The sequence below is a fragment of the Brienomyrus brachyistius genome, chromosome 8 (genome assembly GCF_023856365.1).
Source record: "Brienomyrus brachyistius isolate T26 chromosome 8, BBRACH_0.4, whole genome shotgun sequence".
NCBI lineage: Eukaryota > Metazoa > Chordata > Actinopteri > Osteoglossiformes > Mormyridae > Brienomyrus > Brienomyrus brachyistius.
Window position 1 is genome coordinate 17,201,577 of NC_064540.1, and position 25,691 is coordinate 17,227,267.

General features: G+C 41.7%; 2 protein-coding genes across 6 annotated transcripts; one reads left to right on the forward strand and one right to left on the reverse strand.

Annotated features, from left to right (window-relative positions):
• Positions 1-3,034: 3,034 nt before the first annotated feature.
• plekhn1 (pleckstrin homology domain containing, family N member 1) lies at positions 3,035-14,265 on the forward strand. Of its 3 annotated transcripts, none has more exons than XM_049022805.1 (16): positions 3,035-3,256; positions 4,528-4,618; positions 4,715-4,876; positions 5,853-5,933; positions 6,923-7,007; positions 7,984-8,126; positions 8,534-8,683; positions 9,384-9,464; positions 9,685-9,760; positions 10,136-10,281; positions 10,379-10,516; positions 10,819-11,070; positions 11,520-11,681; positions 12,237-12,437; positions 12,663-12,726; positions 13,641-14,265. In XM_049022805.1, the coding sequence occupies exons 1-16, from the start codon at positions 3,183-3,185 to the stop codon at positions 13,775-13,777; spliced, it is 2,043 nt and encodes a 680-aa protein (XP_048878762.1). In that variant the 5' UTR covers positions 3,035-3,182; the 3' UTR covers positions 13,778-14,265. The 3 variants fall into 3 exon arrangements, with proteins under 3 accessions (XP_048878762.1, XP_048878764.1, XP_048878763.1); XM_049022807.1 differs by having other exon boundaries at positions 12,240-12,437; XM_049022806.1 differs by having other exon boundaries at positions 8,537-8,683.
• Positions 14,266-18,165: 3,900 nt separating this feature from the next.
• perm1 (PPARGC1 and ESRR induced regulator, muscle 1) lies at positions 18,166-25,126 on the reverse strand. Of its 3 annotated transcripts, none has more exons than XR_007399445.1 (5): positions 24,977-25,126; positions 20,810-23,903; positions 19,759-19,813; positions 19,360-19,476; positions 18,166-19,045 (listed from the first exon to the last, which is right to left on the reverse strand). XR_007399445.1 is itself a non-coding variant. In XM_049023833.1 (4 exons), exons 2-4 carry the CDS (start codon positions 23,901-23,903, stop codon positions 18,960-18,962), a joined length of 3,297 nt encoding a protein of 1,098 aa, XP_048879790.1. In that variant the 5' UTR covers positions 24,977-25,126; the 3' UTR covers positions 18,166-18,959. The 3 variants fall into 3 exon arrangements, 1 of the variants encoding a protein (XP_048879790.1); XR_007399444.1 differs by having other exon boundaries at positions 19,759-20,566; XM_049023833.1 differs by lacking the exon at positions 19,759-19,813.
• Positions 25,127-25,691: the final 565 nt, after the last annotated feature.

Sequence of the window (25,691 nt, forward strand, 5' to 3'; positions counted from 1 at the left end):
CAAAAATCCTGTTTGCTTTTGCTGAATTAAAATCACCTTATCGCAGAAGTATCCGATTTTCCATTTTTTGTCCGGTAAGGTGTTCTGTAATTTGAAATCCATTCTTTAGAAAAAAAAGTCTAAATACACCCTAAGCTGAACACTCAAACACATTACTAGACAAATTAAGGTCAATCACCGATTCATCTTAACTGTGTATCTTTATGAGAACAAACTAAAGTATTCAGTACCCAGTGACATACAGCTGCTGTAGCAGATCTGCAGATGAATTTAAAAATGCCACAGTGAGCCAACAAGGCTATCAGGTGCTTTACTGCACTTCTGACGATTCTACTAAATACAAAGAATCTCAGTTTAAAAAGAAGTTTAATTTATTATGGTAAGCTACCAAACTCTAGTATTTAAGGATACAAATCTGTATGTATGATTGCGCCCTGTGGTGTGTTGACGGCTGCCCAAGGTTGGTTCCCGCCTGCGCCCATTGTTCCCGGGATGGGCTGTGGTCCCCCCCCACGACCCCAGTTGGGATTCAGAGGTTTCAGAAAATGGATGGATGTATGATTGCTTATCTTATTCATCAAATCAGTCAGGTCATAAGCATTTTGTTTCCCTAAAAATCCATTCCCTCCCATCTTTCACATTTTCAGTGAATTTCCATGTAAGGATGTACGTCCGTATTCATGTTATGTCAACAACTTTGACCCCAGTGAACGCTATGATTAGAAAGCAATAAATCATGAAGACTGGAATCCCCATAAACGCTGTTGGGAATCTCAAACACGACAAAGAAACACAAAGATGGAACAATTTCACATACGAGAAAGATTAAACTTCTAAAACTGCTGTGAAACTATATTTTTACTGTTTGTTTATATATGTTTTAAAATAACAATATGTTTGTAGTTCTTATGACAAATTATAAAAACATTGTAATAACCTGATATCTTTTTGCTTAGAGGACTCATCTACTGTCGCATACTCACCATATTATTTAGTGAATAGTAAGTTTCAGGCTTTTATGGAACAGTTGCGTAAAACCCCAATATAGCTTTAGGTAAACTTGAAGCAATTGTAAATTCATACCATATAGTCACATATTGAATGATATAAAGCAATATGTAACATAATAGATAAATGAGTTAGGTCTACTGTTAATGTTAATTAGAATTAAATGATAAAGTACAGTGGAATACTAATTGACTATACTAATATACTATAAGAATTTTTTTACTCTGTCAATGTACCAAATCTCCACTAGCCTACTGCAAATCGCCCTTATAGGTTGGGGTGTGAACGTTTATTGGGTCTGTTTGACAACTGACGTAAGTAAAAGCACGTTATCAGCTCATTAGAAATGGTTGGTCAGTATACTTTGTGGCCGGAAAACATAAGGTCTTATACAGGGGTTCGACAAAATAACAGAAGCATTAGTACAGGAACATGTGTGTGGAGTTTGCATGTTCTCCCCATGTCGTCGTGGGGTTTCCTCCGGGTACTCCGGTTTCCCCCCACAGTCCAAAAACATGCTGAGACTAATTGGAGTTACTAAATTGCCCATAGGTGTGCATGTGTGAGTGAATGGTGTGTGAATGTGCCCTGCGGCGGGCTGGCCCCCCATCCTATGTTGTTCCCTGCCTCGTGCCCATTGCCTCCGGGATAGGCTCCGGACCCCCCGCAACCCAGTAGGATAAGCGGTTTGGAAAATGGATGGATAGTTCAGGAACTTTAGTTTCAGAATAACTCAAATCACATTTCCAGATCTACTTTTCTATTTTAGATGCTTTTGTCCAAAGCAACAAATCCATAGCCCGCCACACACAAGTATAACAATAAACTATAAAACATATTATGCACGATACAAATTAGCAGTGAATGATAGCTAGAAAGGAGATCTGATCATCAGCAGTTCGACATGGGAGTTCTCAGTACAACATGAGGCACCTAATGCAGTTTCAGATAGTTGGTACTTGGATTACAGCTCATTAGTTAATTAATAAAATTAGTTAATAAAATTATTTGTGTATGAAAAGGGAGAGTCTCAGAAATCGTGACAGTCTATGGCAAACATGGACAATCGGCTTTGGCAATGAGGAACATCGACTGTAAGTCTGAGCTCTTAGAGAGGAATAGACAGAGACAGCCTAAAAAGTATCAGAGCTGAATCATCATCTGTATGACTTGTGATCTTCACAAGTTGGGGATTTATGGTAGGGCTACCATCCTGAGATACTGCATGGTATGTTCTGGGAAAACCCAGGTGGGCACAGAAGAGTTTCAGAGTAAGAACAGAGTTTCTAAAAACCAGTCACTTCCTTTCAGCAAGAGCTGTGAGCTCTGAGCTCACTGTGAGTCACATCCAGCGTGCTGCCAAGCTGCTGGACATTACCAGGAATCTGCTTTTCCATTGGCACAGAGACCAGTGAAGTACAGTGACTCCCCCTATCATAAAACAACAGAAAATTCCAATAGTATGTGTACACCTGTAGTACAGAAGACACATTTCTCAGACCCTTGTGCAGATGGACGGAAACAGCTGGCCGCAGCAAACTGCTTTCTGACTCCTTGTTGTCCTAAATCCCCCTCTGCCTTTCCAGCTAATACTCTGTGATCTCTGAAAACTAAACATTGTCTTTCCCAAAAAATGGTGTTAAAGGTTGAAAAAAAAACTAAAAATATCTGAAACTCACACCTTGTTAATAAATAAACATAACAGAAGCATAATAGAGGACAAAAAAATGTTTGTTATCAGTCTGGGGTTCAAAAGTGCTGCTGCTGTTTTATAAGGCTATGGTAAGGCTGCCTGAACTCCTCTTAGGTCAATATTTGCATTCCAGCTCTGGAAAAAAATTGTTTCCTCTCAGTTCAAAGAAATTTTTTAACGTCTTTTACAGAAGTTTGAGTCAGTTGCCGTCGTGTTCGTACAGCAGGCTTCACTTAGTCGGCAGCTTATGCAGACCACACCCCTTGCTTCCAGATCCCACCTCCCTTCCAAGACCCGCCCCCTTCATGCAGCAGGCTCTTGCCCTTTCTTCTTAAACAGTTTGTATACAACGCCCTCGAGACAAGGACCTGCTGCACCTTACCGGCACTGTACTGCTACTTGGATTTCCAGCAGAACTTGGAGACAGAGTTCATTGGAGAAGACAGCGGCCTCACTCCAGAAGGACTCCGGCCACAGCAACATGGGGAGCAGTCTGTCATGCGTCCCTCACCACAGCTTTCAGTTTTCTGGCAAGAACTTCATTCGTAGGAACAGGTAGGAATTCTCCCTCTCACCCTCCATCAAGTTATTTTGACAGGGAATGTTTTATTTTGCTTACGTACACCTCAGTCAGAAATGTAATTTCAACTTATGTGACATACAACTGTTCTGGAACTCTTGATATTCAATGGGCAGAAACCAGCATGTTGGTGCAAAGGAAACCTGCTTTCACTCTCCAGGTAATGGTTGCGTAGCTGTATTCTGGGCTACTGGCTTGGTTTCTGAATGACCTGATCCTTAGAGATGACAATTATATGCTAAGCTGCCATCCACCCGCGGTTGTCATAGTCCTGGTTTCCAGTGGTGATCACTTATTTGCCAAAATTACTTGTATATATATATATATATATATATATATATATATATATATATATATATACATCTAAAAAGTGTTGTATGTTCATATTGATTCTCACTTTCATGTGAAATTTAAAAGGACATATTTTTCTCACCGTAACACAAATCATTATCGTGGCTTGTGTGTGATTGGATGGATTCTGTGCTGGTTTAACAAGACACCGGTCTTCAGTGCTGCCTTTCTCAGCCAATATAGAACTAAGGGACTCGACCAACACCTTTAACACCTTTCTTTGTGACTATGGCTAATACAGAGGGCACTATTTTGAAAAATGATGCCCTACCTTAAAGTGACTTGAAAACTTATGCTATAGTTGAATTATGCAACTTATGTATGATTTAAACATTCAGGATGCTTTCACCAGATTCAGAGATCAGGGTTTCAGTGATCAGTGACTGTCAGCATGAATACCTCTCATTGTCTTATCTTCATGGCTTTCAAATTGTGCATTCCCAGACACATTGGAACTAGGGTATCACAACTGACGGAACTAATTTCCTTTGTCATGAACGCAGTGGATGAGCCAGGAAGTCATTTATTTAAATGTCTTGTTCAAGACGAGGGACAAAGGATGGGATTAAATTATTGAACTTCAGCATTCCTTCTCGCAACATTATCTCTTACTACACTGAATCTGAATCATTTGCATGCACTATATCGAATGGCAAGGAATGCATGCAAATGTGACAGTTACAGTTAGTTGATTGTAAATTGTAAGTGCAGCATGCTGCAAAAGTTGCTGAACATGAAACCACCATCAAATAAAGTACAGATTTATAAACAACAAAGAAAATTAGACAATGTTAATCAGTTTGTCTTCATTTTGGCACCTAAATATTACAGAAGTGTATCCTGGATTGGCATAAACCCCGCATTAACTTTCGCCATCTCTTTCCTCGGAAAAAAGCCGTCGGCTATTTCGTAAGAAAAACCCAGAAGAGGGCCAGGTGAAGTCCAACAGCATTATCAACATCTTATGCACTGTCACTCCAAGGAAGGTGAGAGACACGCGTCAACCAGCATATTGCTGAAATAATTAGAATGACAACCACTGCAGATTTTTCTCTAAATGCCCCATGAACGTCTTTGTTCAGGAGATGTCATCTAAGGATCTTGAGACAATTGAAAACATCAAATGGGACCCCCCCTTCGCCTATGACCCATCAGCTGGCTGGAAGAAGAGTAGCGTCAACGTCAAAAATTATGGAAGGATGATCCACAGTTCCAAAGTGCAGTTTCGCTTCCTGCATTGCCAGGTCAGTATCGCAAGTACATTCATGTCCATTTTCCATATGCAATCACCTGTAATTCTGCCAATACATATGCGTAGTGTATTTGAAAGTACTTTTCTCACCCTTTGGCTTTTTCTGACAAAAGGGTGTGTTTTAACGGCCTTTAGCCCAGAACGGCGATGTGTGTCTTTGTAGCACTGGGCACCTATCATGAATTCACACCATTTCATTTAGACAAACCAGCATCTTAATACAGGATCACGGCCATCAGCATTTGCTGAAGACATCCATTTACTAAAGACAGTTTCAAACAGGAATCATGCACAAATTGAGCAGCACTTCCTGGGCAAGAAAGGCTTAGATGAGGGTGTTAAGAGTTTTTGCAACCGTGTGAAACAAACCAGTTATGTCAAGGTGATTAACTGAAAGCACAGGGAATCGCCGCATGTGCCTGAACATGCCGGCCAGTGGGTATTGCAACACGTCTTTGTTAGATTCACAATGTCCCACTTATATGTGGGAGGTGAAGGGCTGGGAGGAGAGCCCAGTGCTGCCCAGAGGCGCTCAGGGGAAGAGCAGATGCTGCTCCGGGAACAGGGGCGGGAACAACGCTTTCTCTGTGTCACACCAAAACCTATTTTTTTTCTTCCCATGTCTTTTTCAAAGATGCTACATTCATGGTGTGGTCATAGTCATCTTACGTTAATTTACTCAGACCAAAACTTCACCTCCCTACAGTGGATTTGAAAACACCCTAATACCATCTTGTTTCTTCAAGTTGATTTTTTATTAAAGCTAAATATCAGGAAATATAGGAAAGTTTACATTGCTCCAAATGTCAGAATTCATCATAAATGTATGTAATTCATTGTGTACGGAGTAAATGTATATATTGGCTTATTAAGGAGTTCACTGTTGCGAGGTGCCGGTCTTGCTTAGGCCATGTAGTTTGCGACAGCAGATATTTCTAAATCTCCCCTCTCTCCCTCTCCTCTTATAGGACATACATGACTGCTTCTTGGACTTATTTCAGACACACCTTCACTTTGTTTCTAACACCACCACTGGACTAACCTACCAGGTGAGGCTTCCACCATAAAAAGCTACTGGTCTGAAATAAACACATTCTGTTATCAGCATCTGAAATAGCTACTCAGAGCCAAAACCTGTTTTTTTTTTTTTTTTTTTACAATAGGTCAACATGCCCGTATTGCATTCCTCTATTAGCTCCTGAGAGATATGAACCAACCCCTGTTTTTTTTTCCAATTTCTTAGCCAAAGTAAGGTCACGTAAGGTCCAGGAACCATGAGGAACCAGGCAGGGAGCACACTAAGCCAGCTGCACGTACATTACAGGGCATACAGCGCACGCAGCCAAGCGCTATAAGACACATCGCTACCCATCAAACCAACATACTGCTTCAAGAGACAGTTGCATATATTTTTTGATGAAGCAGAACAAGTTGTGATTTTTTTTTTAATATGCACAGGAATTAGTTTTACTTACATTTTGAAACTGGTGGTGTGGTCAGAGGAACAGAAACAGCACCGGAGGTTATGAAGGAATATCCACGAATCCCTAATGACTACAGAGATTTGGGACATGAACGTTATATTTAATGCACCTGCCATACCACAGAGAAGATTTCAGTGCCCTGTTTTTACAAATTATTGACTTTAATTGCATCGTTTTTCTTTCAATTCAGGACATACAGTTATACTTCTGATGCATTCAGCTACCATTATTCTTACTATGCATCCAAACAGAAGGAGTGCAAAAAGCAGTTTTTCAGTGTCCAGAAACGTCACAGTATCTCCGAACAAGCCAAGTAAATATTTGACTAGCAGACACGGTTATATTATGGAGCCTGATATTATTTACTTTTATAGCAGTATATTTAGAGCAGTTCAAGTTTAGCTCAAAGATACACCTGCGATTCTGTACTTAATATCTGCTCACTATTCCATTTCCTTAACCAATGTACCACCTGAAGACATGTACTTGCATTTAAAGTATTATTTCAAATGAAAATATAGGAGTATTCATCTGTGATTGCCTGTCTTCTGTAGGGAACACTGCCGCTTAGGGACCTTACAGTTTGCAAACTGCAGCCCAATGGGAATGACACAGACCGCTTTGGTTTTGAAATCAGTGGTAAGTGACCATGCCTTTACAGCAACCTACATCTTACTTTCTGTCCCTCATGCCAGGATACTGTATGACATCACATTTCTTTTGGTTGGGATAAACTGTTTCAACTTGCAGATGGTAAAGAGATTGCGTCTGTTGTGTCTATAAGGATCAGCAAAGTGAGTAAGACATAGTAACTATGATACAGCGCTAAACACACGTTGTTATTGGGAATTACTGTTCATCTAAGCTTCTCATTTTATTTTATTACGACACTACAAGTGAGCCTTGTTTGCAACACGGGTCGGGTACATATTGTCCAAGTAAATGACACATTACCAGATAACACAAAAATGGTGCCGTTTTAGTATGATTATTATTATTACTATTATTGTCATTATTATTATTATTATGGTTATTATCATTATTATTGTCGTTATTATTATTATTATCATTATTATTGTTATTATTGTTATTATCATTTTTATTATTGTTATTATTATTATTATTGTTATTATTATTGTTGTTGTTGTTAAATGTCACAGTAAATATATGCACTTTAATGGTATAAAATATAAACTGTTGTCGAATTAAGTCTTCATTCATTAATTGACAACAGAATCATCTCAGCTGTTAGGCGGAAAGACTGGTGGTTTGTGGATGTTGGTGTTTGACTGAAGGTCTTAATTTCCGGAAATGCTGCTGTGGTGGTTTGATACATTCTGGGAAATCAATGCATTTCCACTGGAAAGCAATACCTGGAAATATTATGGGTGCTTGTAGTGTATTTAAGAAAGTTTCTTTCCTTAAACGATACTGCAAGATGTCATGATGAAGATGTCAATTAAGCAGCAAAGCCTTTAACTACATCTGTGTTTTGTAACTATTATTATAATAGTTATTATTATACCTAATATCATCATCATCATCATCATTGTCTTTGGTGTCGGCTGCTTTGGAGAGGCTGCTAAACGTTCAATTTTCTGTGGCCCTCCGGCAGGTGTTGGTTTGAACCCCATTATTGTATACTGCTGTAGTCAAGAGGAGCTGGAGACCTGGTTTGGGTATCTGAAAGAGCACGTGGAGGGGAATGGAGGCACTGTGACAGAAGAAGAAGAAGCCAAAACATTCACCAGAGTCAAGGTATGTCTGCATGATGCCCTTAGGACTAAAACTATATATTTTTTACTGCTTGGCAGATTTAATCAAAACAGCTGAAATGTGGTGGCAAATTAGGTCTGAAAGATGCTTCACTGATACAGCATTTCAACTAGCTATCCTGTTTCATTATACTCCTCAGGGTAATAAACAACACAGAGTCATTGAGATAGAGGGGATTTGGCCCCGAATCCCTGAATGCCTTAGATAATCGTGAAGCCTTACTTGCTTGTTTGCCTCCATGCTTGTTGGGTAAAAGCCGCTGAGGTTCCTACTATGAAATGATGTGCCAGCTGATGCAATGGAGTGCGTCTATCCATTTTCAAAATAGTTTATGGAGGTAAACTAATACGGGTCAATAATACGATGGTAACTTGATTTTCGGCAACTAGCAGAACCCAGAGTGTATGGTGAAGTCCAGGGAGGAGCTGAGGAACTCGGTGAAGAACGAGCCGATTTATGAATGGGAAGGAACCCACAGGGATTCTCTGGGCCCGGTTACCTACGTGTCCAAAGTGAAAGTCCAGCACCTGCCTTGTGAAGTAAGAACCTGTTATTCTGGTGAATGTATGGCTGATATCACAAATGCCGGTAAATGCTGTAAAACATGTAGCCTTTAGTTTAGGGAAAGTTCACCTGTGCTTTAATGTAAATAACATTACATTAATTTGAATTTTAAATAACGTGTCGGTGTTGTTCAACTGATTTTTTATTAGACAGACAAAATCCCAACACCACTGGATTACCCCTTTCCTGAAAAAATATTCCAGTACACACTGATCCATTGTGACACATTTGTTTCCGCAGTCTTTATAAAGAGAGCATCAGAACAACATTATAGTTCAGTGATATATACTCCCCACTGTTGCACCACTGATAGTTGACATCATTCCCCTTGAGGGGATGACTGTAGTACCAGTAGGTACAAAGATAATGAGGGTATTTTTCATGTCCCAGTTGCATAATCAGGACAAAGGTAAACTTCCTGTACAGTCACTTCACAGTACACAGTGTCATTTGTGATTGATTTATTACAGAGATCTTTTGGATTAGGTAGCTACCACGTACTCAAAATGTTTCGATACCAGATTTTATGAAAATCTTTCTGTCTGGATGTAATTAATTACACATGCAACCACAGTGATAGGAGGCTGCAGCCTTCAGATGATATTGCTGTGTTTATTCATAGCCATAAGTTTGTTGGCTGGTTAATGAGCAGCATCTCACTCTATTGCTCCTCAGGAACAGTATGAGCGACTGCTGGTGATGTACTCTTCTACCATCATCATCCTCTCTGAGGAAAGCAACGGACTTTTCTACAAGGTCAGTAATTAAAGTCAAATTGCCAATACCAGAAAATCCCTTTGAAGTCAGGGGTCTGTACAAAGAGGTGTGTGTGTGTACAAGTGTGTACATGTGTGTGTGTGTACATGTTTGTGTGTGTGTGTGCGTGTGTGTGTGTGTGTGTGTGGCTGCATGTCAGCAACCATTCTGAGCATGTTCCATAATACTTTGACATTCACTAGACTTTCTATTTTTACAGGGAAAACTCCCACTTAACAGTATCAATGTGACTACACCCTGTCAAGAAGTTAAGCCAAACACATTTATGATTGAAGGTAACTGGATTTTTGAACCATAAAGGCATGTAAATAAAAGAATGTGTTTTTCAGTAACTGTGTTATTAGCACAAATGTGATAAGGCAAAAATGTTACGAATATGTAAATGTATTCATGTATTACATTACATCCAAGATATCTAACACAAATATATCAGCAGAGTTGTGTAATTCAGGTCCAGAGAGTAAAAGTCCAGACCAAGATTTCATTTCAACCAACCAGTTGAGCATAAACACTCACAGTCACAGGATACTCAACTGGTTGGTTGAAACAAAATCCTGGTCTGGACTTTTACTCTCTGGACCTGAAGTACCCAACTCTGTTTATCAGGTACTGAATGGAAAGGTAAACGTACAATTATGATTTGCTTACAGGAAGACTGATTAACCCCATCATTGTGACCTGCATGGATGAAAATGAATTCTCCAACTGGATCAGTCATTTCAAAATCATGCAAGTCCCAGTGTTACTTCCACCACCACCAGTATATGATATCATTTATACTCCAACCGAATCAAAGGTAAAAGCAAATAGACCGGAATCAGAAGGCAGGCCTCCATTCAGCTTCCATGGTGAACACAAACAGAAATCAGTGACATGATCATGATGTTCCCTAGGAATTCGAGTTTGACAGATGGAGCGTTCGCAGCCATCGAGAACAGAGATGCTCCCAAAAGGGGCGAGAATTACACAAACCCTCACTGCACAATTATACAGACAACCTGACATCACCTGGATACAGCACCCCGCTCTGCGTAAGTAAAGTACTTCAGTGAGTAGGTGGAAAGGTTTTTGTAATATTCACTGAACTGTACCGTACTGGCTGTACAGTGAAAGTATGTTTAATTGTAAGATATTTTTTTCACTCTATATTTTATTCACTCTTAAAAAAAGCAAATATAGATCATCCTTTTTACATTTTCAGTGATTTTTTTTTTATGTATGCGTGCTGATATTTTATTTTTTCCTTTCGTCTAAATGTCCAGTTACTTAAAGGGCTACTTTACATTTTACGATACATGGCAGGTTTACGCTACACTGCTCTGTCTCCATGCAGTTCAGCTCCAAGCAGCGAAGCTCAGGTAACATGCATGAGCCGCCATACCCAAACTCCAGGACTGGTAGCATGTCGTCGCAGATCAGGCCTGTCATGGAACCCCACCACCGGACGTCGCTTCGCGGCACCTCGGCCCATTATGGCTCCAACACCTCCACTGACACGCCACGGTCCCCTGTTTACAACTCTCCATACAGACCTGTGGAACACAGTGCCTCCTACAGGCGGGAACAGGAATTTCCTCTTGTTAAGGTACTGAGCTATTTCCATCCATCCATCCATTTTCCAAACCGCTTATCCTACTGGGTTGCGGGGGGTCCGGAGCCTATCCCGGAAGCAATGGGCACGAGGCAGGGAACAACCTAGGATGGGGGGCCAGCCCATCGCAGGGCACATTCACACACCATTCACTCACACATGCACACCTATGGGAAATTTAGTAACTCCAATTAGCCTCAGCATGTTTTTGGACTGTGGGGGGAAACCGGAGTACCCGGAGAAACCCCACGACGACATGGGGAGAACATGCAAACTCCACACGCATGTAACCCAGGCGGAGACTTGAACCTGGGACTGAGCTATTTCACATTTCTAAATGAATAGATTTACAATTTAAATTCCTGTGCATCTATTAGATGAAGTGTGAACCTGCAATTAAAGCCACAACCTTTTTTTGACTTGGAATTGCATTTTCTGTTCAGTCAAACAGCTGGAGTGTGCCCTGGACGCCTTCCACACAGCAGCTATCTGTGCCCCAGAGGAATTCTGATGTATGCATGTCCCGGAAGAATCTCTCCATCCTCTATGATGACCCCTGGACCCCTGTGATAGACCTACCAGGGGACAATTATGTGAAACCAGCGGTGAGCAGTATAGTCCCTTTACTTGGCCTTAACTGTGGATGTAACCTTATCATATTATAAAAACATAAACCGGAACCTTATGAGGTAATGATTTACCTCAAATCTATTCTAGGGCATAAAATCAGATTCAGACACTGTGTTTTCCAGTTCTTTCAATCTACTTCCAACTTGTACCAAATTTCTCATCACAATCAATTGCTCTGTACATCCTGCATGCATCTTATGTTTATAATTTTGCACACAACCACAATTTATAAAGGTGCTAACTACATTTCACTTGTTCTGTACCTGTACTCAGTGGCACAATGGCAATAATCTAATCCAGTGTTTCCCAATCTGGCCCTTGGGGACTCACAGCCTATGTTTTTGCTCCCTCCCAACTCACAGTAGAAGCAAAAACATGGAGGGTCTGCGGGTCCCTCGGGAACCGGATTGGAAAGCATTGGTCTAATCTAATCTAAAATGGCTTGAAAGGAAAACAAAATGAATAAAACCCTAGTATATTTGCTACTTTTAACATGCAACTTTTCCCTCAATATCATGGATCTCCACCAGCAGATGTCAAGACAGCACTGGGCGAGGCGTGAAGATCCATCATTCCTGCCCTCGTCCTTCAGGCTACAGCCTCCGCCTATAGGCCGGTGCAAGGCACACCTTTCATACCCACACCGCGAAGTCACACATACCCCGAAGGCAGAAGGCTTCAAGTTACTGTCTCCACCTATAGCGGTGTCCAGGCAGAGAAATGTTACACAGGTGCATAAAACCGTACTCCACAAATTCTACTGGCTTGTAATTAACAATGAAGTCATGGCAACTGTTGCAATACTTTGCATTAGGAATTGACCATATTGACCAACTGCTGGGTGGTAATCCTTCCATTAAGGGGTTAAATACTGCAACAAGCTTATTGGTACTGATATGCAACAATGGACAATAGATTCATGAATTAAATCGCTATGTTGTTTCTTTATTGTACAGGTGACACCTCAGCCAGATGTCAGACATCACTTGCTCCCTGAGATATCAGCTGATTACTCACAAGGTGGGAATGCTAAGATTTTCCCTTCCTGCTCCTTCAGAAACACCCACAGGCATTGCTGTGATGCATAGTGTGAGCAAAAGCCTCTTGACGTCATTGAGATGATTTATTATCTGCTGGGAAATATCTAAGTTAGATCTAGTGTTTACCTGAGACATAGAAAGTTTGTTTGGTTTCAAGTTAATTTGGCCAACAGGGTGTCATTCAAGACAGGGATTTAGATAATAATAATAATACTTAGTAATATATACTATTTTAAATAATCATGGTTAGATTTAATCTGTATTAGATGGCAACATTACAGCCACATACATCAATGAAGTACAGATTCAACATTGCACTTCGGGCTGATTCCTTCTGTAGTGCTTGTCATAAGCTACTCTCCCGAATGCAGTGCATATCTGTGGCTGATTTTAGCCTGACCTTTCCCCAGAGAGGTGAGACATGCCTTTGTAGTGGGGGCTGGGGAGTTGTGGGTGTGGCAGCTCAAGGTTGAGCATGTCACTGGGAGGTTGGTTATATCGGCCTAGCGCTGATATGTCAGTGCAGTGGGACTCGGCCAAACTGTAAGTAACAGGTGGGCTTGGGGAGCGGCCGCTACTGTAGCTTGTACAGAACATTCTCAGAACATTGACTGAAAATATATAGCAACAGGCTGTTGTTTCTTCTCTCATGCACCAGTAATTCGTCATGTTTGCTTGATGTATCTGATCATAGTTGAAATCAAACAGTGTTTGGAGGCTGACTCATTCTTAACAAAGTGGGTGAGGCAACACAAATGTAGTGAATGCTTGCGTGAGTCTAAATTGCACGTTATGGAGGAATTTGCATCGCATTCTGCAAAAGTGCCATACCACAGCTTAATCCTAACAGAGTGCTGCACAAGATAGGCTGATAGGTTCATCCTGTTCCCACAGAAGATATTTCTTACTTGGAACCTGCAGAACCAGACGATCAGGAAGTGGACTACGATAACATCTGGGATTTTGACTGTGATAATGAGATGGCGCAACCCTTGTCTCAGATTCCTGCATACCGAGCATCGGCAGAGTGAAGCTGAAAGAATGTTGCGGACCGTGAGCACGTATGATCAGTATGCGCCGGCCATTATTCAGGCGAACCCCCCAAGCATTTAGGGCTCATTTTTTACATTATTTAATATTACAATCATGACCATGTTTCCATGATATACTGTTTATATAATTACTCTGTAAAAATGAAATTCAGTACTAAAAACCTGTCTGATATGTAAATATGTAGCACCTTGGAGGACAAGTTTTTTGTTTTATTTTATTTTATTTAAAAAAACATTTTGTGGTTCATTTTATATTTATTTAACTTGGAAGGGTTTTTACAATATTTGATGTCTGTATTTATGTACTTTTCAAGTACAGAGATATTCAATTTTTTATTGTTTTATTATGATAATTGTTCAGTAATATTTTGTAAATTTCATAAAATGCCTCCAGTTTAGTAATTGAATTCTTTTTTCATTGTATGTTGGGAAAATATGGATGTATTAAATGTTTGTATTTATTTTTAGCTTACTGTCTAAAGTGCTTCTTTTTGGCTGAGTTGAATTCTTTTTTTTATTTACTTATTTTAAAATAAATCAAAGCTCTCCACTTCCAGATGTCTTAACACCCATTACAGCTTAAGTGCATCATTTGGACAACTGTAAGGTCAGGCTTTCCCAATCCTGGTCCTGGAGAGTCAGTCTGTAACACAGTTTGTAGATTTCCCTGCTCAAACACACATACCATTAGCTGAAGAAGGTGTGTCAGGCCGGGGAAATCTGCAAACTGTGTTAGAGACTGGCCCTCCAGGACCGGAATTGGAGAACTGTGTTTTAGGTCAACTGACAAATCCCTGGCTTGTTGGCAAACAACATTTTCAAAACTGAAAGTTAGACTATGGTGTAGTCTTTAAATCACATCTGTCAAACTGGAGGCCCACAGGCCACAGCTAGCCTGCAGCAGAAATCTTTATGGCCCACAAAAGGATTCTCCATAACCTGTTAAAAATGGCCCTGGAATACAGGTGTAATGGTACACAAAATTCAAGTTCGTTTCAAACTTCTGTATTGGGTTAACGGTTTGATCCAATACTTTGGTACAGTAGGTCTCTTTTGAAAATATATATTACTAAAACTGCAAACAAACACAATTAGGAACAATTCTAAACCAAAAGTGACATGTCTGATATTGGCGTGCATGAATACCAGACCAAAGGGATATGTAAATATGTAAAATAAATAAAAATCCAAAAATATGATTGCAAAATAATAATGATTTTAATCCCATGTTCTCTTCTACCAAGTATGGTTGCATAGGGCTATATGTAGAGCTAAACATTCCTATAGCTATAGTTGTTTTTCTTAGTGTCAAGAAATGTATTCATTCATTTCATTGTGTGTTCTGAACTGAAAATAACTGAATGGCCTGTGACAAACCAACCTGCCACTGGGGTCATCCAGTGCCAACACTGCACTACATGCTGAATACGTGTCCCGATACAGCCCTACCCGGTAAGCGGGGGTCATCCAGTGCCAACCTGCACTACATGCTGAATATGTGTCCCGATACAGCCCTACCCCGTAAGCGGGGGTCATCCAGTGCCAACCTGCACTACATGCCGAATACGTGTCCCGATACAGCCCTACCCGGTAAGTGGGGGTCATCCAGTGCCAACCTGCACTACATGCTAAATATGTGTCCCAATACAGCCCTATTCGGTAAGTGGGGGTCATCCAGTGCCAACACTGCACTACATGCCGAATACGTGTCCCAATACAGCCCTACTCGGTAAGCGGGGGTCATCCAGTGCAAACCTGCACTACATGCCGAATATGTGTCCCGATACAGCCCTACCCGGTAAGCGGGGGTCATCCAGTGCCAACCTGCACTACATGCCGAATACGTGCCCCAATACAGCCCTACTCGGTAAGCGGGGGTCATCCAGTGCCAATCTGCACTACATGCCGAATACGTGTCCCAATACAGCCTTATTCGGTAAGCGGGGGTCATCCAGTGCCAACCTGCACTACATGCCGAATACATGTCCCGATACAGCCCTACCCGGTAAGCGGGGGTCATCCAGTGCCAACCTGCACTACATGCTGAATACGTGTCCCAATACAGCCCTACTCGGTAAGCGGGGGTCATCCAGTGCCAACACTGCACTACATGCCGAATACGTGTCCCGATACAGCCCTACCCGGTAAGTGGGGGTCATCCAGTGCCAACCTGCACTACATGCTAAATACGTGTCCCAATACAGCCCTATTCGGTAAGTGGGGGTCATCCAGTGCCAACACTACACTACATGCCGAATACGTGTCCCAATACAGCCCTACTCGGTAAGCGGGGGTCATCCAGTGCAAACCTGCACTACATGCCGAATATGTGTCCCGATACAGCCCTACCCGGTAAGCGGGGGTCATCCAGTGCCAACCTGCACTACATGCCGAATACGTGCCCCAATACAGCCCTACTCGGTAAGCGGGGGTCATCCAGTGCCAATCTGCACTACATGCCGAATACGTGTCCCAATACAGCCTTATTCGGTAAGCGGGGGTCATCCAGTGCCAACCTGCACTACATGCCGAATACATGTCCCGATACAGCCCTACCCGGTAAGCGGGGGTCATCCAGTGCCAACCTGCACTACATGCTGAATACGTGTCCCAATACAGCCCTACTCGGTAAGCGGGGGTCATCCAGTGCCAACACTGCACTACATGCTGAATACGTGTCCCGATACAGCCCTACCTGGTAAGCGGGGGTCATCCAGTGTCAACACTGCACTACATGCTGAATACGTGTCCCGATACAGCCCTACCCGGTAAGCGGGGGTCATCCAGTGCCAACCTGCACTACATGCCGAATACGTGTCCCGATACAGCCCTACTCGGTAAGCGGGGGTCATCCAGTGCCAACCTGCACTACATGCCGAATACGTGTCCCGATACAGCCCTACCCGGTAAGCGGGGGTCATCCTGTGCCAACACTGCACTACATGCCGAATACGTGTCCCGATACAGCCCTACCCGGTAAGCGGGGGTCATCCAGTGCCAACACTGCACTACATGCTGAATACGTGTCCCGATACAGCCCTACCCGGTAAGCGGGGGTCATCCAGTGCCAACACTGCACTACATGCTGACTACGTGTCTCGATACAGCCCTACCCGGTAAGCGTGGGTCATCCAGTGCCAACACTGAACTACATGCTGAATACGTGTCCCGATACAGCCCTACCCGGTAAGCGGGGGTCATCCTGTGCCAACACTGCACTACATGCTGAATACGTGTCCCGATACAGCCCTACCCGGGAAGTGCGGGTCATCCAGTGCCAACCTGCACTACATGCTGAATACGTGTCCCGATACAGCCCTACCCGGTAAGCGGGGGTCATCCTGTGCCAACACTGCACTACATGCCGAATACGTGTCCCGATACAGCCCTACCCGGTAAGCGGGGGTCATCCAGTGCCAACACTGCACTACATGCTGAATACGTGTCCCGATACAGCCCTACCCGGTAAGCGGGGGTCATCCAGTGCCAACACTGCACTACATGCTGACTACGTGTCTCGATACAGCCCTACCCGGTAAGCGGGGGTCATCCAGTGCCAACACTGAACTACATGCTGAATACGTGTCCCGATACAGCCCTACCCGGTAAGCGGGGGTCATCCTGTGCCAACACTGCACTACATGCTGAATACGTGTCCCGATACAGCCCTACCCGGGAAGTGCGGGTCATCCAGTGCCAACCTGCACTACATGCTGAATACGTGTCCCGATACAGCCCTACCCGGTAAGTGGGGGGTCATCCAGTGCCAACCTGCACTACATGCTGAATACGTGTCCCGATACAGCCCTACCCGGTAAGTGGGGGTCATCCTGTGCCAACCTGCACTACATGCTGAATACGTGTCCCGATACAGCCCTACCTGGTAAGCGGGGGTCATCCAGTGCCAACCTGCACTACATGCTGAATACGTGTCCCGATACAGCCCTACCCGGTAAACGGGGGTCATCCAGTGCCAACATTGCACTACATGCTGAATACGTGTCCCGATACAGCCCTACCCGGGAAGTGCAAGTCATCCAGTGCCAACCTGCACTACATGCTGAATACGTGTCCCGATACAGCCCTATCCGGTAAGTGCGGGTCATCCAGTGCCAACCTGCACTACATGCTGAATACGTGTCCCGATACAGCCCTACCCGGTAAGTGGGGGGTCATCCAGTGCCAACCTGCACTACACCTTTCCTCTTCCTGATCCTCCCCCCGGCTGTAGTGCAAAATTTTAGATGTAATCTGGTTGCTTTGATTTCCTGGGACTAAACTCAGGATCCAGTGGATGTCAGATAAAAGCAGATGAGTTTCGAGCCCAGTGGACACATTTGACTCAATTATATATCTTCTGAGAGATGTTTCTGTATCATTTTTTCATTTTATTTAAAAGCTGACATTTTTAAATGTTATTTACACAAAGATTTCAACCTGAGATAATATTACTCATAAAACTGTAAAATTGCAATTTTCATTTTATTACAACAATTTTATTATAATTATGGAAAAATTGAAGCGTATACTGCCCTCTTGTGGAGGAGTACTAACAGGAGTGATTATGAGTTTTTCATGATTCATTTATTTATTTAGTGGCGGGTTTTCATATTTCATTCATTCAAACGATTGACATTTAAAATGTTCAATAAATTCTTGGAGTTGCTTGTGCGAAAGTTGCATTTATGATATATTTTGTTTCATAAATATTTATATAGTACAAACATGTATCTATACAAAATCTTGCATTTCTTTAAAGTTATATGAAGTCTGCGTTTTTGGTTCAGACATCAAACAACATGCAATATGAACTTAGCTACAGCACTCCGGCTATCATGGTAAATGACAAAATCTCAGTTCAGAACCTAATATTCAAGCACGTACAATCTTCACAGAAAAATACAAAATTTTGTATTTCTTTATATAATATAGAACAGATTGTAAGCGGTTTTGATATTATAAAACCAAGGACATAATAGAACTTCAATAAAGTAAGAGATATCTTTCCACGTATATTTTTAAAAATGCAGCTATTCACATAAAATGTAGCAGTTTTTGAAATATTTGAAACACTTTCCATTGCATACATTTGTTTAAAACAGGACTCTGGCCTCCTCACTTTGGGGAAAGGGTGATTACGATGTGAAGCGCGGATGTGAAGTTACAATTTGTCGATGGTTGTGTCATCTTGGATGTACTTCCTCAGGTATCGTATGGCATAGACAGCACTTACGTTTGCCAGCAGAACTGAACAGAAATCCAGAGAAGAGAAAAAGTTTTAAAACATTTGTTGATTAAATGTGACTATCAGTTTATCAGGTAATATAGACCAAAATGAAACATTCCAGTAAGAAGATGAATGCCAGTGTAATTTCATTACAATCAAGCAAACCGTATCACTGAAACAAAACACTATTTAGGAAACGTCACGTCAAATTTTTGAAAGCAGGAGAGTAAGTACATTTATCAGTGTAACAATTAAGAATGGGATTATCAAAAATACTGTATAAATCTGCAACAGACTATCTATAAGGGTGTCTGGTTTTCTATAATATACATACCATTTCTCCATGTGCCTGCATTCTGTGGTTCAGCTGACCTCAGCAGCCAAGAGGCAAAGGCGATACACACCAAACACATGTCAGACTGTTTACGCAACAAAAGGCAACCCATCCTTCCTGCAGGAGAAGGACCATCTTTTCAGGCAATTGTTATTGGGCTCAAAGATTTTTTTTTTTTAAAAAAGCTGATTCAAAAAACCAAGCAAAGCCACCCGACAGATCGTGAACAATGCATGACACACTGTTGTCCATAATGCCTTCAGCGTTGACAGCATATAACTTTCAACCAATCACTTACAATAGAAGAATAAACCTTATAGCATTTTATTCTAATACGATGTACGGGTTTACAACGGCATCAATATGTAAAGAATGCAGAGAACCATGTGGGTAACTCACCACCTGTAAGAAGTGCTTCATGAAGACCACTAGGCTTATGTTTGTATGGTACTTTCTGAACCAAAAAAAAATATATATTGGTGGCAGCTGATGTCAAACAAAACAAAAGTTGTATTTAAAGTGAAGACAAACAAATAGCTGTGGTAGCTAAATGTTACAGTTGCATTTAAGTGTTTATTATGGTTTTAACAACATTGAGATCAGGGAGGTTACAACATATTTCAGTATGTAAGTTACAGAAGACTACAAGTGATAGTATTTGCTTTTAATTTCGTTTTAATCCATTTAAATTTAATTTTTGCTACATCAGATTATATAAAAATGTTCTCACATAACTAAACATGAACTACGTAAAAATATCATTCAAAGAAACAAACAAAAGAAGCCTGAAATTAATTTGCAGTTTTAGGGGCAACCAAAATCACTGTTTGGCAGGAGCCTAAAACTACCTACAATCAAAAACAAGCTTATCTGCCAATCATGATAATGGATTATCTGGGTATCTAACCATGAAGTCAAACGTCGGCATTCCGGAGGAGAACGTTACAACCTCAATCTATGAGTTGATCTTGCACCAAATTGCATATTCCAACACGGCAATTATCCAAAAAAATGCATCAAATCTACTAAAGAATGAATGAAAAAGTAAGACAATCTCAATCTCTGTTTTGGAGTCCCTGAATCCTGCTCTTCAGAGTTAAAAAAAAAAAACCAAGATAAGGACTGTGGTGAGATAACTGCCATTCTGAGGTTGTGGTGGATGCTGAAGGATGCGCTGAGTTTATTGAATTTAAGGAGACGTTTATTTCTGTGCAAAAAAGATTTGCAGGTTTATGGTACATTAACAACATATATTAACGAAATAATGAAATACCTATCTGTGTAAGATATGAAAAATGATATGCAGGATTAAAATACTTTTAATGGACTTATTGGTAATCAACAATTCTCTCCTTTATGAAAACGCATGCAAGTAAAGTCAAACTAACATAAAAAATGCATGCAAACACACAATTATCTGCACAGAATACCAAAACACAAAGATCCTTACTTGGAACAGATAAAGCAGTTTGCAGTTTTCCAATAGCTTGTTCTTCTTCTGCAAGTTCACTAAAGGTATGCTTTTCCAGGTAGCAAATATCTGCACTACAGTGTTGAACATCTTGTGAAATGGTTGACCTTATGGTTGTACAAAGTGACTGCCTTCCACATATTGCTTCAATTCTCCCAAAAATTGGATCACACCAGAGTCGACCGAAGTTTCTCCACGTGAAACACGTTCGTCTCAAAGACAGAGGGTGCCTCCAGAATAGATTTCCTCTCCAGTCGCTATCCGTACAAAAGTGCTCATATGAATCTGGCAATACCTCTGTGTCCAACAGGTCACTGATTCTGCTGTCAAAGCGTGTCAGTGCTCGGGTTCCTGTGTGATCTTCCTCATCTTCCAGCTGAATGATTGAGTCATTAGGGAGCAAGCAGTCATATACCTCTGGAAACTGCAGACTTTGTCTTATTGATTGAAAGCTGGAGAAAATGGGCACTGTCGCAGTGTTTTTAATTGAAGAACTGAAATTTCCAGGTTTTGATTCAAGGAAAAAATAGTCATACATTTCAGGTACTGAAAGACTGTCTGAATTTCCATCATCAACATTGTTCATTTGATAAGCTGTCTTAACGTTTTGCGGTGTCTTTTGATTAAATCCATACTTACATACATCTGAATGATGGGGATGAGGAAATGGGCGCTCCGAGCAGGACTTTGTCCTCTTTTTCGACTCTTTTTCGGTTCCTGCGTTCAGGTATAATTCCTTGTTCCGCACATCATCCCTAGAACTCAAAGTAGCAGATGACCTTCTGTTTTTTGTATCTTGAGGCTCAGGAGTGGAACTTGTGCTAAAATGTAGAGAGTGTGAGCCCCCTTCTTCAGAATCTGAAAATGTGGGAACTTCAGCCGTAGAGCAGTCAGGCTTAAATTCATCCACATTAGTGAAGTAGCCTGCATCGTCAGCATCTGAAGTGTCCACAGCGACATTGTCTTGGATATGAGGAAATGTCTGTGCTGAATAGGTGTGGCCAACTAGTTTCAACTGTAAAATATCACTGATGGTTAATTTTTCCATTTCATCCCAAAAGGAAGAAATGGCAAACACTGGTGGATGTTCAGGGTCTAAAGTCATCGGTTCTTGGGATAGAGAAGACTCAGTTTCTGTGCTGCAGTTAGTTTGGTACCTATGGGACGGCTTAAGATCACTCTGAGGTTTGTGCGCCTTAGTCTCAACTGGGTCAAGCAATGGTAACCCAGTAGAATCTGTGAATTTGTTCATTTTTAAAATGTGCACATTTCTGTCTTCTTTTGGATGGTTCTCGTCATATTTTTCAGGCTCATCTATAATAAAAACTCTATTTGTCATATATGAACCGCTATAGTCCACTTCATCTGAAACTTCATTGCGATTTTGTAAATTATGTATGTCTGCTGCCACGTCATCTGAGTAAGATTCCCGTATGGTGTGTTGTACACCTGTCACTTGTGGTAAAGCACTATCCAAATGTGCCTCTCCAACGTCCACATATCTATTTTTGTTGACTGTTACTGGGGACAAAGTATTTCCATTAGGGTTGAGAACTGAGTTAAAATGGGTTGTTGTACAGCCTGCTCTCAGGTCCTCTGAGAGAAGAACAGAAGTTGATTCATCTCTTTGAGGAACAAGTCTGCAGCCTGCACTCAATATACCATCAACATCTTTCTTGGCTAAATGTTTGCCTTCACACTCCTTAAAGCTCATAGCTGTATTTGTTTTTTTATGTTCATATTTTTCATATTCATTATTAGAGTCAAGATCAAGTAACTTTAATTCTGTGTTCCCTGTTGAATGCGATAACTTCATTGCTTGTTGGATTTTTTGAACTGGAATAACTTTCTGTTTGCATGTTGCATGTGCCAGAGTTTTCCCATGCGTAGCCATAGATGAATAAGGACTATTGTTTGTTTCCTTCAGTTCAGTTTTTGTAATGTTTGATAGACTAGTATCTATTGATTCTTGGGTGCAGGATAGTTCATGGTGAATGGCATTTGATTTTTTATTAGTTATGCAATTCTTAGCAAGTTTTTGCAACATGTTTTCATTTTTGCATGTTTCAGATGGTAATATTCCAATGAATTTTGGAGACTTTTTAGTAGCTGGCTTCTCTGAAAGTAATTTAATGAAGAAGGAACAGCTCTTGGGCGTGCAGGTAGGCGGTTGGTGTGATGAGAGACTGCTCTCGCTTGTGTGATCTGTATTTTGACCGGCAGCTTCTTCCAGCTCAGGTTTATTCTGAATTGCTGGGCCTGTATCATTACATTTAAGGGCCAGTTCACAGGAGAGTCTACAAATTTTTTTTTTTTTTTTTTTTACAGGTGTACTCCCTCTCGCCCTGGACCGCGGCACGCCGATGTCCACTGTGACAAACCAGCGCTCCTTCTCTTTCCTTGGTAATTCGGTGCAGCTTGTGACGTTTTCTGGACTTTCAGAGATCATTTCTTTGTGGGTAAGTGAATCAGTCGGGGAATCTTCCGATGACAGAAACACACTTTGTGGATAGAGAGGAATTCCCGTTTGTTCGTTCGAGCTCCGCCCATCTCCCTGCTTGGGATCCATCATTCCAGACGAGTCCTCATCTGTCTCATGGCAGACGTTCCCCTTGGCTGCTGAAGACGACGTGTCATTTGATTCTGTAGCTTTTCCAAGAATGTCTTGATGATCAATGCAATTCTGACATTCTGGCTGACATGGACTCATTGGCATCGTTACAGAACCGCCGTGAGAACAATTCAAGATAGCCGACGATTCCTCACGAACAGTAACCTTTGGTGAACTTAAGTTCTCCTCCCCACCATTTTCAGAGACCTGAAAGCCACTGGTGTTCAGAGAGGAACCCTGTAGGTTAAGTTGGCCGTTTGAGGAAGGTTGGGGCTGCAGCTCCTCTAACTCCATGCCGGAGTCATTGTCACTCATGCCTGAATCATCTAAACTGGCCAGCGTGCCCTGAAGGACGTCACATCCTTCACATTCCTGAAAGAAGGCACTCCAGTCGCGCTCTGCAATGTGCACACTGTAGTCGAAGTCGTCCATGCTGGCGAAAGGACCGTGCCACATCTCCATCTGCAATAAGGAACGGCAGAACTTCATTTTAAATAAATTCTCTAAGTGATAAATTCAAGGATGGATTCATGCATCAAATAAAATAAAATTTCACTAGAGTAATGAATGTCACTTAAGTTGTACACACAGGCCCGCTTTAGAAGCAGGTGCGTACCTTGGAGACCCCCTCGCCCAAGTTTACTTTTAATTTTATGCATTCAAGGGCCCCTGTCAAGTACTGGACCCCCTGAAATAGCAGGGGTCTCCATACCCCTATATTGAACACATCGCTCCTAAGCCTAAAATGGCTCAGTGACTGAATATTACATGTAAGTGTAAAAAGCTACTTCAGTAGTAAAATAAGTAATATTGAAATAATAAAACTGGAGGAAAAGACCGACCCAACTGCCAATTAAGAGACAGCGGGATCATTTGAGATGAGCTGCGGAGCAAAGAATGTCAGAGGGTCTTCGGGGTGTCGCGACAGATCCCAAAATATAGTGTCACGGGTAGCTTAATCGGACTCACTATCTGCTCTGCCTTCCACGATCTGGAGCAGTAATACTCTACTTTATACTCCCCACTGACACTTTTCAAGAGCGCAATATTGACTTCCTTTAGGATCAGGCAGTTATGTGTTTTGAATTACTGTGACATTTTCTGGTGTGGGATTAATGGAGTATTTATTATGAAAAGAAATTCATGAATCGCTGTTTAGTTTAATTCGAAACTGCAATATATAATCCTGCAAGAGTTGTGTTTTTGCACAGTCGGTCTTGAAAGGTCAGTACTGCCCCCAGTACACAGACTGCAGCTGCATTGTTAACACTGTAGCCTGAAGGACAAGCTATATATAAATATGCATTTTAAAAACTTGACAAAGAAAAACAACACAAGGAAGTTTTACAAAGTTGTACTGTCACATCTATTATTCACTTGTACAGATCACACTAACAGAAATCACGCATAGTTTCTAACCAAGCGGCAAACGACCATAATGCAGCCTGTCTGTAACAACGTTACACATCATGTCTGCTGATTCAAATGTCCCAAACTCAGGCCTAAAACTGCGCAAAACTCTGCCGTTATCTTACCTTTTTCAGCTTCCTCTGTTCTCTAGCAGGTCCTACGCATACAGCCAGCCATGGTTTGCATGCAGCGGCCTGGCAGGTGCTCTGTATAACACAAGGTTGGGAAAGAGCAACATGACAGTCACATAGTTATAAATAGCGCCAGTCACATGCAGCACCTCGCACTGCAATTTAATCCATCAGAAACAGTACAGCACTGCTCTTGTCCTTGAAATAGACGGTATTTGGTTTCCGCAAGGTACCAATATCCTAGTATCACCACACTCATCCCGTCTGGGCCCACATAATCCAGACTATTTTTTCCCAAAGAATTTACCATGATGCAGATAACCTGCAAGCAAAACAATAAGAATACATGCACAGTAAATGTGACGGTTCGTAAAGGTCATTCCAATAGGTTAGACTGTGGATCAAATGTGCATCGAATTCTGATCTTGTGTAGTTAAACATATCTATCCTCTAACTGTGTCTCCTGGACATGGCTGCAGGGGAGGGGGGCATCCTGGAGCCTATCTCAGGAGGTAATGGGCAAACCCCAGACTGGATGCCTCTCTGTCACCGGGTGCATACACACACACACAGACACACACACACACAGACACACACACACACACACGTTTGTATTCATATCTTTGTGGGGACTCTGCATTCATTTCTGTGGGGAAAAACCCTAATGCCAACAATGACGACCTTAACCCCTACCCAGCCCTAACCTTAA

What these genes read in the sequence shown, in the direction of transcription:
- plekhn1 (XM_049022805.1), top strand. Translation starts at nt 3,183, where the DNA reads ATGGGGAGCAGTCTGTCATGCGTCCCTCACCACAGCTTTCAGTTTTCT. An exon ending in ACAATTATGTGAAACCAGCG is followed by an intron (nt 11,682 to 12,236) that starts GTGAGCAGTATA and finishes GATCTCCACCAG; the next exon opens with CAGATGTCAAGACAGCACTG. An exon ending in GGCAGAGAAATGTTACACAG is followed by an intron (nt 12,438 to 12,662) that starts GTGCATAAAACC and finishes TTTATTGTACAG; the next exon opens with GTGACACCTCAGCCAGATGT.
- perm1 (XM_049023833.1), bottom strand. Translation starts at nt 23,903, where the DNA reads ATGGAGATGTGGCACGGTCCTTTCGCCAGCATGGACGACTTCGACTAC. An exon ending in AACTGCTTTATCTGTTCCAA is followed by an intron (nt 19,477 to 20,809) that starts GTAAGGATCTTT and finishes CTTCTCCTGCAG; the next exon opens with GAAGGATGGGTTGCCTTTTG. An exon ending in TGCAGGCACATGGAGAAATG is followed by an intron (nt 19,046 to 19,359) that starts GTATGTATATTA and finishes ATTTCTGTTCAG; the next exon opens with TTCTGCTGGCAAACGTAAGT.